At 50.5% G+C, this 15619-nt stretch overlaps 1 protein-coding gene across 9 annotated transcripts in view; it reads left to right on the top strand.

The window, feature by feature from the left end:
* The window catches only part of PIP5K1C (phosphatidylinositol-4-phosphate 5-kinase type 1 gamma), a 47579-nt gene that overhangs the window by 4383 nt on the left and 27577 nt on the right, over positions 1 to 15619 (top strand). For all 9 annotated transcript variants that reach the window (XR_013981175.1, XM_080988905.1, XM_080988908.1 and 6 more), the window contains exons 2-3: positions 12135 to 12166; positions 14238 to 14330. Coding sequence is in view for 8 of the 9 variants with exons in the window: in XM_080988905.1 (XP_080845031.1) it covers positions 12135 to 12166; positions 14238 to 14330 (125 nt within the window). In the remaining variant the exon portion in view is untranslated. The remainder of the gene's footprint in view (positions 1 to 12134; positions 12167 to 14237; positions 14331 to 15619) is intronic.

Below are 15619 nucleotides of genomic sequence, written 5' to 3'. Positions count from 1 at the left end.
TAATAAGTAATAGTCATATGGTGTGCTTTGGGGAAGAGGAGGGAGGAATCGGCACTGCCAGCCTAACGCTTCGAATCTTGTTTATTAATAATAATATGGGGGCACCAAACGGCTCTTTAAACAAAGGTTGCAGTCACCAAAATGCAATACCTACCAAAGTTGCCATTTTTGGGCACAATGGCTCTATAAAGTCTCATTTTTCAAATGATGGGCTAGTTCAAATGATTGCTTCTCAGTTAAATTAATCTGGCCAGTTCAGATGACAGCTTTGAGCTAGATCAAGAGCATGGGTAGGCAAACTGAGGCCCGGGAGCTGGATCAGGCCCAATGGCCTTCTCAGTGCAAATGGTCCGGGAATCAGCGTGTTTTTACATGAGTAGAATGTGTCCTTTTATTTAAAATGCATCTCTCGGTTATTTGTGGGGCACAGAAATTCGTTCATTTCCCCCCCCAAAAAATCTAGTCTGGCTCTCCACAAGGTCTGAGGGACTGTGGACCGGCCCCCTGCTGAAAAAGTTTGCTGACCCCTGGTGAAGAGCTTTGAGAACTTAAAAGATGAAAAGTCGCTTGATTCAGGGACAATCATATATTGGGCCTATGCTCCAACCTCTTTTCCTGAACTGCTCCTGCTCCTACTCGGGTTGCATGGAAAAAAGCGTTTCGGTTTCTAAAATTCATTGCAGCTGTGCAGATAAAATACAACTGGTTCTACAGGGTGGCGTATTAGGATGTGGAAACAGCCGAGACCCAACGATCCCCAGACGATGGAGATGGCCGGGTGCCATCTTGACACCCCAGCGTCTTCCCAGGCCGAACGTCATGTGCAAAATGTGTCTGGTCCCTGGCAAATTTCGAACACTGGGTGGGATAGGATAGGTTAGAGGGGAGTCACCCTCGTCATCTTAGGGTGGGAATCAACCCATTACCTAGTGCATTAGCCGTCATGGGCAGTCTTGAGTCCTACTCAAGGATAGACCTCTGGATGTTATGGGTCTTAATTATCGTTTATTTCACTTGGCCTGCTCGGCTGGCGTGACTCATAGTGGCAGTGACCCAGGTATTACTGATGGGTGACAGACTGCATCATGCTTTGATTACAGCCATTAGCCGTCAAGCGTTGCCAAGTCATGACGCAGGCCAGTAGAGGAGATCGCACCCTTCATGTGACTACTCAGATGTAAGCCCCATTGAGTCCAACAGGACTGGCACCCAAGTAAAGGGGGTTTGTTCCAGTCCCACCCTTTTCTCTAAGGAGCTCCGGGTGTCGTATATACGGCTCTCCCCGTCTCATTTAATCCCCTCAACAACACTAGGCTGAAATGCCATTAATTGGGCCAGGGTCGCCCAGTGAGCTTCATGGCTGTTTGAACCCCAGTCATTACTTGATAGCTTCCTATTAAAGGTAAAGGGACCCCTGACCATTAGGTCCAGTCGCGGACGACTCTGGGGTTGCGGCGCTCATCTCGCTTTACTGGCCGAGGGAGCCGGCGTACAGCTTCCGGGTCATGTGGCCAGCAGGACTAAGCCGCTTCTGGCGAACCAGAGCAGCACACAGAAACGCCGTTTACCTTCCCGCTGGAGCGGTACCTACTTATCTACTTGCACTTTGATGTGCTTTCAAACTGCTAGGTTGGCAGGAGCAGGGACCGAGCAACGGGAGCTCACCCCGTCACGGGGATTCGAACCGCCGACCTTCTGATCAGCAAGTCCTAGGCCCTGTGGTTTAACCCACAGCGCCACCCGCGTCCCTATTAGTTTATATTATTTCTTGATTATTATTAACGCTGGGGTGCCTGGCGGCGGTGACCAGGGAAAGGAACGAGGGAATATTATTCACGAAGCTTGTTGAGGGGCTATCCTGGGACTCTTATTTGCAGTGTTAGTAGAATCGTAGAATTGTAGGGTTGGAAAGGGCCCATAAGTGTCATCTAGTCCAACTCCCTGCAATGCAGGAATCTTTTGCCCGTGGAGCTTGAACTCATGAACCCTGAGATTAAAACTCTCATGCTTTACCAACTGTGCTATCCAGCTCAGTTTTCATTGGTAGTAGTTATATTTGCAGGTGGTGTGGGAGAAATGTCATAGAGTATCTGCTTTATTCCCAGAGGGTCCCAGCTTCAATTCTAGGCAGAACTCTGAAAGAGCCCTGTTTGAAAACTCTAGGAAGCCTCTCTGCCAGTCATCGCTGGCTGCCGCACGATATCTGTTCTCATCCTGACGCAAAGTTCTTAACCCGAGGTACTATTTCTGGGTTAGCGGAGTCTGTAACCTGAAGCGTCTATAACCCAAGGTACTGCTGTACCTCAGGTTAAGAACTTTGCTTCAGGATGAGAACAGAAATTGCGCGGCGGCGGGAGGCCCCATCAGCTAATGCGGTACCTCTGGTTAAGAACAGTTTCAGATTCATAGAATCATAGAGTTGGAAGAGACCACAAGGGCCATCGAGTCCAACCCCCTGCCAAGCGGGAAACACCATCAGAGCACTCCTGACATATGGTTGTCAAGCCTCTGCTTAAAGACCTCCAAAGAAGGAGACTCCACCACACTCCTTGGCAGCAAATTCCACTGTCGAACAGCTCTTACTGTCAGGAAGTTCTTCCTAATGTTGAGGTGGAATCTTCTTTCTTGTAGTTTGGATCCATTGCTCCGTGTCCGCTTCTCTGGAGCAGCAGAAAACAACCTTTCTCCCTCCTCTATGTGACATCCTTTTATATATTTGAACATGGCTATCATATCACCCCTTAACCTCCTCTTCTCCAGGCTAAACATGCCCAGCTCCCTTAGCCGTTCCTCATAAGGCATGTATATATATAAGAACGGACCTCTGGAACGAATTAAGTTCGTAACCAGAGGTACCACTGTATGTGATTTGAATTAAACGGGCGGGGCCAAAGAATGCAACTCCTGTGTAAATGGAGAGAAAAGGGACCCTAATACAGACCCACACCTATTTCTGCTCTTCCTTCCCTTCCTGTATAAATTAAAACCCTTATTTTTCTTTCCGCCGTCACCCAACTGACACTCCCCTCCCCAGACGCAGTGTTAGAAATTAACCGGGTGCCAGCCACATTTTGCGACTGGCGTGTGCCCAGTCGCAACCACGTGGGGATCCCTGGATGCCTCGTTGGCGACTGGAGAAAGCAAAATGTCACTTAGAGAAGGATCTGAAACGTTTCCCCCGGAGCTTGAATTTGTTTTATTCTGGATAGTTTATTTCCATGTGCTGTAAACCGCTTTGTGATTTGTTCAAAATACGAAGCGACATGGAAATAAAACGAACAGTAATAATAACAATAAGTATAAATTGCATTAAAAGCACCTAGGCAATTCATCGCGGCTACTGTAAGCTGGGTTTAAGGTGCCATTTGGCAAATAGATTATATATCTGAGTTTCTGGCGCTGTCCCCACCCCCATTTCTACTCCTGCTGACTGTGTCTTCAGTGGATGCTCCCCCTGGCCAGGTCAGTTTGGAATTTATTTTTAAAGTCAGGAAAAACTGAGCCTGCCCTCTTGCCACCCTCCCTGAGGAGATGTTCCAAAATGCCTGGAGTTGAGAGAACTGCTCTTTGAGGCAGCAGGCAGGCGTTTTAAAACCAGGCCCATCAGCAGTTTCAGAAATATCTCAGTTGCCTCCTAAACAATTTAATCTGGTTGGATTTAAACAAACTTTGAGGCCATCAATACCTCAGTGTAGGGGGCACTTTTTTTGAGGAGATGGAAGGTATAAATGAAATCTTTTTTTTTTTTTAGATGCAACCCTCATCAGCGGAAAGAAAACCCATCTTTAATGGCGTCTTGCTTACTTTCTCTGTTAACAGCAACACATCGGATGCAAAATATAGCCTCAGGCGATAAAAGAACTCGCAGGCCCCCCCCAAATTAAAAATAGCATGGTTAAAAAGCTGGACCCCTCCCTCCGTGAGTCATTTGTAACACCCTTTAACCAGCATGTGACAATGAAGCTGTATAAATCAAGATTGTTTATTCTCTCCCCCCTCCACCTTCACCCTCTTTGCGTGTGGGTGATGCTGGGATTCAAATCATGTTCACGGTAATAACAGGATTGGTGTTTGATACAGGCTTTAAAAACATGCCCTGGTTTGATGTGCACATCTCAAGGCCTCCCCCTTGTACACAGATGTCCTTTCATTCTCTTCCCCCGAAGTCTTTCCGCTGTCAAACCTGTGGCATTAATGTTATCTGTTGCTCACCCTGAGGTCCCAGGGCCCATTGCCATGCAGGAACACAGTGTTAAAAACAAGTACAGTGGTGCCCCGCAAGACGAATGCCTCGCAAGACAGAAAACCCGCTAGACGAAAGGGTTTTCCGTTTTTCGATGCGCTTCGCAGGACGAATTTCCCTATGGGCTTGCTTCGCAAGACGAAAATGTCTTGCGAGTCTTGAGATTTTTTTTTGCTTCCCCCCCCCTTTTTCTAAGCCGCTAAGCCGCTAATAGCCTTTTAGCAGCTAAGCCGCTAAGCCTTTTATAGCCGCTAAAACGCTAATAGCGCTAATCCGCTAAGCCACTAATAGGGTTGCTTCGCAAGACGAAAAAACCGCTAGACGAAGAGACTCGCGGAACGGATTAATTTCGTCTTGCGAGGCACCACTGTAAACAACTCAAAAACCATGAAAACCTGGTGGGTCCTCAAGTGTTGAAAACCAGGGTGAAGGGGTGAATCTTCAGAATTCTCTGAAAGCTGTAGGCTCACCTCTGTGCGGTGGGAGGCCCACAGCTTAGGGGCTGCCCCAGAGAAGGCTCTCCTCCCTGGCCCGCCACTCACCTGAGCTTTTGAGGGAGGGTGAACTACCAAGAGGGCCTGCTCTGCCAACCTCAGCACCCGAGAGGGTCTTCCGGGAAGTAGGAGGCCTTTTCAGGTGTTTGGGACCTGAGTCATTTGTGAGCGCCTTGAAAAAAATGGCGACCAGCACAGCTGTTTTAAAACGGGTTGTTTAAGATCCGTGTACCTGAAGGAGCATCGCCACCCCCATGGTCCAGCCTGGACCCTGAGGTCCAGCTCCAAGGGCCTTCTGGCGGTTCCCCCTCTGCGAAAAACGAGGTTACAGGGAACCAGGCAGAGGGCCTCCTCGGTGGTGGCACCTGCCCTATGGAACGCCCTCCCATCAGATGTAAAGGAGATGAAACAAATTTCTGAATTTTAGGAGACACCATATTTATTTACCCACTTAGTCTGTAGAGCTGCCCCATAGCAGAAGTGCTCTCGGAAGGCAGTGAGGTGTGCTAGTTAGAGTGTCAGTCGAGGAACTGGGAGATCAGGGTTCGAATCCCCGTTCCGTCACGAAGCTCGCTGAATGACCTTTGAGTCGGTTGCAGCCTCTTAGCCTACCTCTCAGGGTCGTTGTAGGGATTAACTGAGGAGGGGGGCGAACCGTGTTCTCCTTGCAGAAAAAGTTGGGATATCAATGCAGCGAGAAAGCTCTTCCGCTGAGCTGCTTAAGAAAGCTGGAGGGGCCGGCCAGATGGAGATGTCTGTCGCCAAACTTGGCATCCAGAGATCTCCACATGGTTGCCATCAGGCCTGCGCTCGTTGGAGAAATGTGCCTGGCAGATTTCGGGCACTGGACCTGAGCCTTGGCACCACCTGGTGATGATGGCAGTGGGAGAGCTGAGGAGCAGAGCTCACTCCATCTGGAAAGGAAGTAAGGTAAAGGTAAAGGGACCCCTGACCATTAGGTCCAGTTGTGGAGGACTCCGGGCTTGCAGTGCTCATCTCGCTTTACTGGCTGAGGGAGCCGGCGTACAGATTCCGGGTCATGTGGCCAGCAGGACTAAGCCGCTTCTGGCGAACCAGAGCAGCACACGGAAACGCCGTTTACCTTCCCGCTGGAGCGGTACCTATTTATCTACTTGCACTTTGAGGTGCTTTCGAACTGCTAGGTTGGCAGGAGCAGGGACCGAGCAACGGGAGCTCACCCCGTCATTGCGGGGATTCGAACCGCCGACCTTCTGATCGGCAAGCCCTAGCCTCTGTGGTTTAACCCACAGCACCACCCGTGTCCCATGGGAAGGAAGTAGACTGCCTTATTTTAATAGATGGTGTGTGTAAGCTGCTCTGGGAGCTTTTTTTTGGCTGGAGTAAGATGCTGCATTTAGAAAAAGAAAAGTCCAGAGTTTTCCCACTCTGCGGAAACACGGCACAAGGCTGCTTCAGCCACTAGGATTAATGGGCAGGGTTTGATGCCTTGGTGGTGCGGCGAGATTGTTTAAAGCAGTTGGCCCTAACAGAGTGAGCGCAGTGTGAGTAAATTCTGCTCCAGGCAGGGAAGCATCTTCAGCCCACACTGATTCTGGCTCCCCGGGGTGGAGTTTGGGACGGGAGGGTGGAACTCTGATCCTTTGCCGCGGTGGTACAGAGGGCTGGAACGCCAAGCTCCGCGAGCCAGGATGAGTAATGAGAGCGTGATTCAAGGCTGGCCTTACCCTGCGGCAGTGGAGAGCAGTTCCTTTGAGGAGCTGGTTTTGGAGCTTAGGCAGAGATATATTTATATGGTGAAAGAGAGAGAGAGGTCCATCTAGCCAGTGTCAGGAAACTCAGATATATAAGCTAATCACCAAATGGCGCTTTTAACCTAGGTTACGGTGGCGCTGTGGGTTAAACCACAGAGCCTAGGACTTGCCGATCAGAAGGTCGGTGGTTCGAATCCCCTCAATGACGGGGTGAGCTCCCGTTGCTCGGTCCCTGCTTCTGCCAACCAAGCAGTTCGAAAGCACGTCAAAGTGCAAGTAGATAAATAGGTGGGAAGGTGGGAAGGTAAACGGCGTTTCCATGCGCTGCTCTGGTTCGCCAGAAGCGGCTTAGTCCTGCTGGCCACATGACCCGGAAGCTGTACGCCGGCTCCCTCGGCCAGTAAAGCAAGATGAGCGCCGCAACCCCAGAGTCGGCCACGACTGGACCTAATGGTCAGGGGTCCCTTTACCCTTTACCTTTACAGTCGCCACAATGGAAAGTCTAGGTGCCATTTTTTCCTCGACTGAATTTGTTGTTGCTGTTGTTGTTTGTTCCATTTCTATATCGCTTCATATTTTAAAGAAAAACCTCAAAGCGGTTTACAGCACATTGGAACACCCATTGAAAGAATCCAGCTTCAAGGAAAACGTTTCACAGCCATTTTGCTTTCCCCATATTTGTTCACCGGCTTAATTTATGGAGCTGACCCATAGCAGGGCTCTACATAGCCAGTGGGGCTGTAGGGTTGAGGCACACAAAAAGCCACCTTTGTCTCTTTCTCTCTCTGATTCTCCATAGGATGCCTAGGCGGTCGTTTCAGGACACATTTCGACGGCATGGCTCGCTAGGTTCTCCATGCCTTTAAGTTGTCTAGACTTGAGCTGCCAGAGCGCTTGTGGGTCCTTATTAATGTCTCCTTTCTGCATTTTGGGTTGGGTGTTGAGCTGATTAGACCAGACATTCAGCCTTCCGCTTGGGGTGTGTGTGTGTGTGTGTGTGTGTGTGTGTGTGTGTGGACTGCAGCTGCCTGCGTTTCCTTGCTCCTGTTTTCTTCCCTTTCCGGATGACACATAAATGCCTTCGCAGCGTGACTTCTTACCAGAGTTCTCGTGGTGTGAGTTCTTACCTCTGACCAGAGTTTGGCCCCGTCGCCAGGCACTGAAGTGCGTCGCTTTTACTTACGTGATTTTTGCATTGGGGTGTGTGGCATTTTGATACTCTCCCTTGTCGGTTCCCAGACAAGGTTAAACAAAATAAATAAATAAGCAGATGAGGCAAAACGGGCCCATCTCGAGGCCAGCATCCTGATCTCACAGTGGCCAGAGAGATGTCCGTTAAAGAGCTATGATAGCTATCTTGAAATATCTAAAGGGCTGTCGCATGGAAGATGGAGCAAGCTTATTTTCTCCTGCTTCGGAGGCTAGGACTTGGAGCCAGTGGCTTCAAGTTACAAGTAAGGAGATTCCGACTTAACATCAGGGAGAAGATGCGAGGCCTTTTCTCTTCTTCCTCCCCCAGTTAGTACTCAACTAAATTAGTCTCCGTCGCTCTGTCCCAGCACCTGCCAACCTAGCAGTTCGAAAGCACGCCAGCGCAAGTAGATAAATAGGTACAGCTGCGGCGGGAAGGTAAATGGCATTTCTGTGCGCTCTGGTTTCCATCACGGTGTCCCATTGCGCCAGAAGCGGTTTAGTCCTGCTGGCCACGTGACCCGGAAAGCTGACTGCAGACAAACGCCAGCTCCCTCGGCCTGAAAGCGAGATGAGCGCCGCAACCCCAAAGTCGCCTTTGACTGGACTTAACCATCCAGGGGTCCTTTACTTTTTTTACCTTTACTCAATACCCCATACCTGGTACTCATGACTGGTTTCGCAGGGTGGGGTTTGGATGAGCTGGGCTGTAAGCGACCTCAAGCCAGAAGGCAGGGTCTTGTGAACCAGACCCTAGTGTTGGTTTAGGACCTGGGAGAGTCCTGGGTTTCAAATCCCCAACGCCCAGCTGGGCGACCTTGGAGAGGGAGGCAGTCACAGTCTCTCAGCCTAACCTACATTGCAGGGCTGTTGTGAAGATGGGAAGGGGATTGGTGGTGGGGTGGATGACTTGTGCCACCTTGGAAGGCAGGCAGGATGTAAACGCAGTAAGTAGCTATTTAATGATGAATACCAGTAGCTCCAGGGACACGGGTGGCGCTGTGGGTTAAACCACAGAGCCTAGGGCTTGCCGATCAGAAGGTTGGCGGTTCGAATCCCCGCAATGACGGGGTGAGCTCCCGTTGCTCGGTCCCTGCTCCTGCCAACCTAGCAGTTCGAAAGCACGTCAAAGTGCAAGTAGATAAATAGGTACCACTCTGGCGGGAAGGTAAACGGCGTTTCCATGCGCTGCTCTGGTTTGTCAGAAGCGGCTTAGTCCTGCTGGCCACATGACCCAGAAGCTGTACGCCAGCTCCCTCAGCCAGTAAAGCGAGATGAGCGCCGCAATCCCAGAGTCGGCCACGACTGGACCTAATGGTCAGGGGTCCCTTTACCAGTAGCTCCACCGTTCAGCAGTAGAAGCGCTATAGATAATGATGGTTTCAGGTTAGAGAAGGTGGGCTGAGTACCTTTTATCCCACGCTTGGAGGAAATGTAGCATTTAAACGTCATAATAATCATCATGGAAGGGGGGGAGGCAGGTTCATACAAGCCACCCTTTGGCAACCACTAGCCTTCCAGGTTTGTGTGCACTTGGGATGCAGGGAATTGTGGCCCCTAACATCTGGAGGACGCCCGGATAGTGACAGTCAAGGTGCTTCTTGGTGCAGTCTTGGGAGACGTGAGCAGCACTCGATAAGCAAGCCTAGGTTGCAATGGCCCTGGCTCCCCTGGCTCCACAGCTTCACCCTCACGCCACCGGAGTTAAATGAGTTGTTGTTACTGCCATTTATTTATTTATTTTTGCAACAGGCCATCTGTCAGCTGGCTTAAGAGATAAGTGCCCCCTTAATACCCCTGGCAAGCCGCCAGCGAGAGGCGTTCCTTTGGGCCCGTGTCACAAATCGGATTTTTGCCGTTGCGCATTTGAGACGCAATAGCCCGGCGTGTTCGTGTGTGAGGTTCCTTCGTTTGGTCTCATCCTCCCAGTCCCGCCTCCCGTCTTTATTTATTTTTTAATTATGCTTATCTATGGGTTTTCTCTAACCCCCCCCCCCCCACCTGGACTCCGTTCATCCCTGGGGACTTTTTATTAGGTACTTAAATGCGGCAAGGCAAAGCCGATTGTGGTCATTATTGCAAAACTGAAGCTAATCTCCAGTGCTGGAATTTTGACAGTTGGCAGAGAAGGGATTAGCCAGCCCAGTTTCCCTAGAAGCAGTGCTCTCTGCAGTGTGGTTGTTTGTATGTGTTAAAAGGCTTCGGTTTACATCCCCACCCGCATCATAATGGGTAGTTTTGGGGGTTGTGTAGCTGGGCTTTGGTTTGAGGCCAGAAAAAAACAACACAGAATGTGCCAAATCCAGCTCCCAGGATACCTGTCCCTTTGTTGTTTAGTCGTTTAGTCGTGTCCGCCTCTTCGTGACCCCCTGGACCAGAGCACGCCAGGCCCTCCTGTCTTCCACTGCCTCCCACAGTAGCTTCGTAGCTTCGAGAACACTGTCCCACCATCTCGTCCTCCTTCGTCCCCTTCTCCTTGCGCCCTCCATCTTTCCCAACATCAGGGTCTTTTCCAGGGAGTCTTCTCTTCTCATGAGGTGGCCAAAATCTTGGAGCCTCAGCTTCAGGATCTGTCCTTCCAGTGAGCACTCAGGGCTGGTTTCCTTCAGAATGGAGAGGTTTGATCTTCTTGCAGTCCATGGGACTCTCAAGAGTCTCCTCCAGCACCAGAATTCAGAAGCATCCATCCTTCATGGATCACTGCCTTGCCGTGGCGAAGGGGCTTGAATAACTCAGAGAAGCTATGAAATATGCCAAGCAGGGCACCTGTTCCTACTCTGCTATAAAAACAAAAAAACAAAAATACCCCTAAAAATCAAGTTCCCAGTCCCTGTGATGAAGATAGACTTCAGGACTTTGAAAGTCCATGGGATGGTTGAATAAGCTTTTCATTGACTGAGTGCATGCCTAGGCTACCTCCCAGACTGTTAAAAGTTGGTGGAGGGGAGGGAGGTTAAAGAATAATAATTTGCTCTTCAGCATCGCATTTGCACCTGCAATTCGGTTTGCCGGACAGAACAAACCTTCCTCCCAGCAAATCAGTTTTGGAGGGCGAAGGGTGCAGTGGAAAGACCCCGCTGTGCGAGCCGAAGTCCTTTCGCAGGGCTAATTCATTAGATGAATCCAGCCATTGAGTAGTCTGCCAAATCTGCTCCGAGGGACTAGACGTGGATGGGGTCTCAGCGCTTTGGATGGTTTGTGTCTCACACGGCCAAACATTTCACCGTACTGTACTGAGGTGGGGATCGTGGGTTTAAGCTGGAACCTTTGTCCTTGACGGACCAGTTTTAAGAACACCGGAAGAGCCCTGCAGCAGCTGAATGAGGCCAAAGGGGGTCCTATCTAGCCCAGAACCCTGTCCCTACAGGATGGCCCCTGTGGAAAGCCCACGGGCAGGAGCTGAGAGCCACAGCAACTCTCTACTCCGCCCCCCGTGATTCCCAACATTTGATATTCAGAGGCAGACTTCCTCCGAAAGAACATAGCCATTACTTCTCTGGAGGGATTTCCTGTCGGGAGTGCATGCAGGAGCCAGGCCTTGTGACCAGTAGGGCTTCGCAGGACTGGGGCCTTCCTAAGTTTGTTCTGAAGAGGCAAGGCACGGCCGGACAGGTGAGGCCGATTGGTAACTCACAGCACCTGGTGGCAAGAGCCGGGAAGGGATGTAAGGTCAGCATTTCCCTTCGGCTCTTTGCCACAGCAACTCGTCTCCTGCCTTGCTGCATTTGGCTTCTTGCTTCCTGATCTTCGGATCTCAGTTCCTTGACTCCTTGCTTCTCGACCCTCGGACCCCTGCCTTCGTGACTCCTTGATCCTTGGACCCCTGCCTTTGTGACTCCTTGCTTCTTGATCCTCGGACCCCTGGCTTCGTGACTCCTTGCTTCTTGATCCTCGGACCCTTGACTTTGTGACTCCTTGCTTCCTGACCCTCGGACCCTTGGCTTCTTGACTCCCGGCTCTCAGACCCTCGGACTCTTGGCTTCCTGACTCCTGGCTTCTGGACTCCAGTTCCTGCTCCCACCCCACCATCTTGCCCCCGGTCCCGACGTCCTCAGCCAGGACTTCAATCGCCCGTAGACCGGACCGTGACGTTTCCCGCCCCAATTTGGCACTGTGAGGTCCCCACCTGGTATATAAGCTGCCTCGGATTGCCTCGATGTGGACTAGCCTCCTGAGCAATGCACATAAGGCATTCTTTTTGCGTTTGCTTGGACGTCAGTCCCACTGCATTGAATAGGGACTTGTTCCCGTGTGTGTTCAGCATCACAGCAAGTCAAGGAGAACGGAAGGGAAACGTCAATCGGTTTGATTTGGAGGAAGAGGGGTGGTTTTTTTGGCAATGGGGTTGAAAGCCAGGTTCTCTCTGCCAGGGTTAGGTGGGTCCCTCTCCCCACCACGCTGAGCTCTGCAGCAGGTACCTGTTGAGGTTCTGAGACATTCCTGCTTACCTTGACTCTCTCCTTCTCTCCTCAGGGCCGGCGGTGAGCAAGGCTGTCCTAACAGAGGTGAGTTCAAGTGCTTTCCTTCTGTCCTGACCTTTTCCTGAGACTCAGGATAAGCAACAGGGGTCCCACTCGGTGTCCCATCATCATCCGAACCACAGCAGGTGGTTCCAAGAAAGAATCAGGGTCCTGGAGGGTGGCTTCTTGTTCTCTCCATACAGTTTTTGGGAGAGTGATTTGTGGCCTGAGCTCAGCTAAGTGGCTAACAGTCCCAGAGGCTTCGCTCCCGGATCTGCAGGAGAAGGCGTTGTTTTAAAAAATTACTACTTATTAGAATTATATACTGCCCTTCATCAAAATATCTCAGGGCGGCTCGCAAGATAAAAACACGAGATAGAATCGGACAACAACAAACCCTCGATTTCTTTAGGAAAGGTTCACAAGGTCACTGGAAGGAGATTTGAATCCTTCGATTGCTTCAGCGGCCCCTGTTGGTTTTTACTGAACCTTCGGGATCTTGTAGTCCTTAACGGTGCTGATAATAGGATGGTTTTTCAACGATCCTTCACTGCTTTGAGGGCCCTGGGGGCAAAGAAAGCAAGGATAATAATAATAATATTTTTTTATTTATACCCCGCCCTTCCCAGTTCAGAAAACCGGGCTCAGGGCAGCTGACAATAAAGTTTAAAACACTTAATTGATGCTGGAAAAACCCAGCATAAAATATGGTATAAAATGTGAATAACAATAAAATAAAAAATCAATTATAGGGGGAAAATCCATCCAAGAAACATTAGATGATCACCAGGGCTTGCTGGCTAAATTAGTCCTATTTGGGCCAGCGAGGAGACCAGGGGAGAATTAGCTGTGGGATCCCAGAGCGGGCAATCTTCATAAAAAGGGGAGGGGGAGGGAAGGAAGGAAGGAAGGGGAATAAAAGATCAGGCTAAGTTCAGATTGAAAGCCAGGCAGAATAGTTCTGTTTTACAGGCCCTGTGGAAGGAAGTTAAATCCTGCAGGGCCCTGGTCTCATGGGACAGAGCATTCCACCAGGTCGGAGCCATCACTGAGAAGGCCCTGGCCCTGGTGGAGGATAATCTAACTTCCTTAGCGCCTGGGACCTCTAAACTATGATTATTCATGGACCTTAAGGTCCTCTGCGGGGCAGACCAGGAGAGACAGTCCCGTAGATACGATGTGAAAGCTTGGAAAGAACAGTTAAGAGAAAACCCAGAAGGGGATGGTCTAGTTCTCCCATTTCTGGAGGAAACATAGGAGTACAGGCTTGTTCAGATTTTTGGGCATTGAATTACAAGAGGATCTGTCCTGGAGTGTCAACACAAGGGGGCTTGTGAAGAAGGCGCAGCAGAGACTGTACTTTTTGAGAATACTAAGGAAAAACCATCTTCCGCAGAAACTGCTGCTTGCCTTCTATCACTGTGCCATTGAGAGCGTGCTCACTTATGGCTTATGTGTGTGGTACGGAAGCTGTACTACCCAGGACAGGATGGGGTTGTGCAGGGTTGTTAAGGCAGCAGAGAGCATTGTTGGCTGCCCACTCTCCACCTTAGAGCAGATTTATGCCACAAGGTGCCATAGGAAGGCACTGGACATAGTAAAAGATCCATCGCATCCTGGTCACTGTCTCTTCGAGCTCTTGCCGTCGGGACGGAGATACAGGACGATGAAGACAAGAACGAGCCGTCTTAAGAACAGCTTCTTCTCCAGAGCGATCTCGGCCCTGAATGGGAAGCCCGGACTTTGAAAGTCATCTAATCTCCCTTGCTGTATTATACTGTATTGATTAATTAGTGTTTTTATGGAGCAGTCAAGTAATTTCGTTGTCCCCGAAGGGGGCAATGACAATAAAGATATTATTATTATTGTAGAGTTGGGAAGGGTCCCCCCAGGGCTCATCTAGTCCAGCCCCCTGCAGTGCAGGAATCTTTTGCCCAAGGTGAGGCTTGAGCCCACAACTCTGAGATCCCCATGCTCTATCAGCTGAGCTAGCTCAGCTGCTGAGGAGTTGGGTTGGCGTCCCGGGAGCTGCCTGCTCTTCCTACACGCCCTGGGGCAGCTTCCCCCCCCCACCTTGGCGATGTTTTGGCTGACCTCGAAATCCCTCCTGCCTCAGGCACCTTCGTTGACGGGGCAGCCGGGGGCCGGACAGGGCAAGAAGATTGGCCACCGCGGGGTCGATGCATCCGGCGAGACGACCTACAAGAAGGTATCCTTACTGTTTCTTTATATGTCTCCTGCCCTTCTCCTAAGGTCACCAGGGTGGGTTACAGTGTTAAAACACGGTATTTAAAGCTGCACTTTCCAAACTTGGGGTCCCCAGCTTGTTGTTGGACTACAACGCCCATCATCCCTAGCGGGTGGTCGGGGATGGTGGGAGTTGTAGTCCAGCCGGGGACCAAAGTCTGACAAACGCTGGTTTAAAACAACAATTGTGAAAATAAGGTGGGTCCTAAAATATATACAGTGGTACCTCGGGTTAAGTACTTAATTCGTTCCGGAGGTCCGTACTTAACCTGAAACTGTTCTTAACCTGAAGCACCACTTTAGCCAATGGGGCCTCCTGCTGCTGCTGCTGCTGCGCCGCCGGAGCACGATTTCTATTCTCATCCTGAAGCAAAGTTCTTAACCTGAAGCACTATTTCTGGGTTAGCGGAGTCTGTAACCTGAAGCGTATGTAACCCGAGGTACCACTGTATGCGCCTCAAGAGGTGTGTCTTCAGCAATCTCCAGAAGCAGTATAATGAAGGTGCCAGAGACAGCTCTGCGAGAAGGCAGTTCCACAACTTAGGGGCCGCCACGGAGAAGGCCCCGCTCTCTGGCCACCACATACTCACACCCTGAGCCTCTTGAGGGCCAAGGAATTACCAGAACGCCCCCCTCTTTTCGATCTCAGCACCTGAGGGGCCTGTAGAGAAGGAGGCGATCTTTCAGGTATTTGGGACCTGAGCACGAGCACTTTGAACCGGGCCCAAAAATGAACTGTCAGCCAGTTCAGCTTTGTTTTGAAACGAGATCTCACCCCAGTCAGTAATTTAGCAGCTACATTTTGGACCAGCTGAAGTTTCAGCCGTCTCCCAAGCGCAGCCCCATGTACAGCATGTTAGCAGAGCGCCGGGTACGGCGGTGGGTTCTCCTGGCAGATAGATGGAGGGGTGAGCCAGAAACAGATGCTCCCACCCCCGCTTGGGGAGATCATGCCATAACCCCACCTGCTCTTGTAGCCTTATTGGAGTTCACCGATTGGGTCTGCGTTGCTCCGGGACAGGAGGAAGGAAGTCAAATGACACCGAGGTTGATTCCAAGAAAGAGTTTATTCTGCTCTCCGGATAGCAGAAGGCACTTGCGTGATCAAGTCCACAGCAAGTCCAAAGAAATGACAAGTTTCATGCAGTATATATATCCTCCAGGCACCCTCTCCCTCCTTCCCATATAAATCCATCCACGTCAGCCTATGTATGCAGGTTGACATCACATATGTTCTTGCTCCAGTATTCT

This window comes from Podarcis pityusensis (genome assembly GCF_964106645.2).
Source record: "Podarcis pityusensis genome assembly, chromosome: 18".
Classification (NCBI taxonomy): Eukaryota; Metazoa; Chordata; class Lepidosauria; order Squamata; family Lacertidae; genus Podarcis; species Podarcis pityusensis.
The sequence above is the reverse complement of the archived record's forward strand: the minus strand, read 5'-3'. Positions and strand labels throughout refer to the sequence as shown.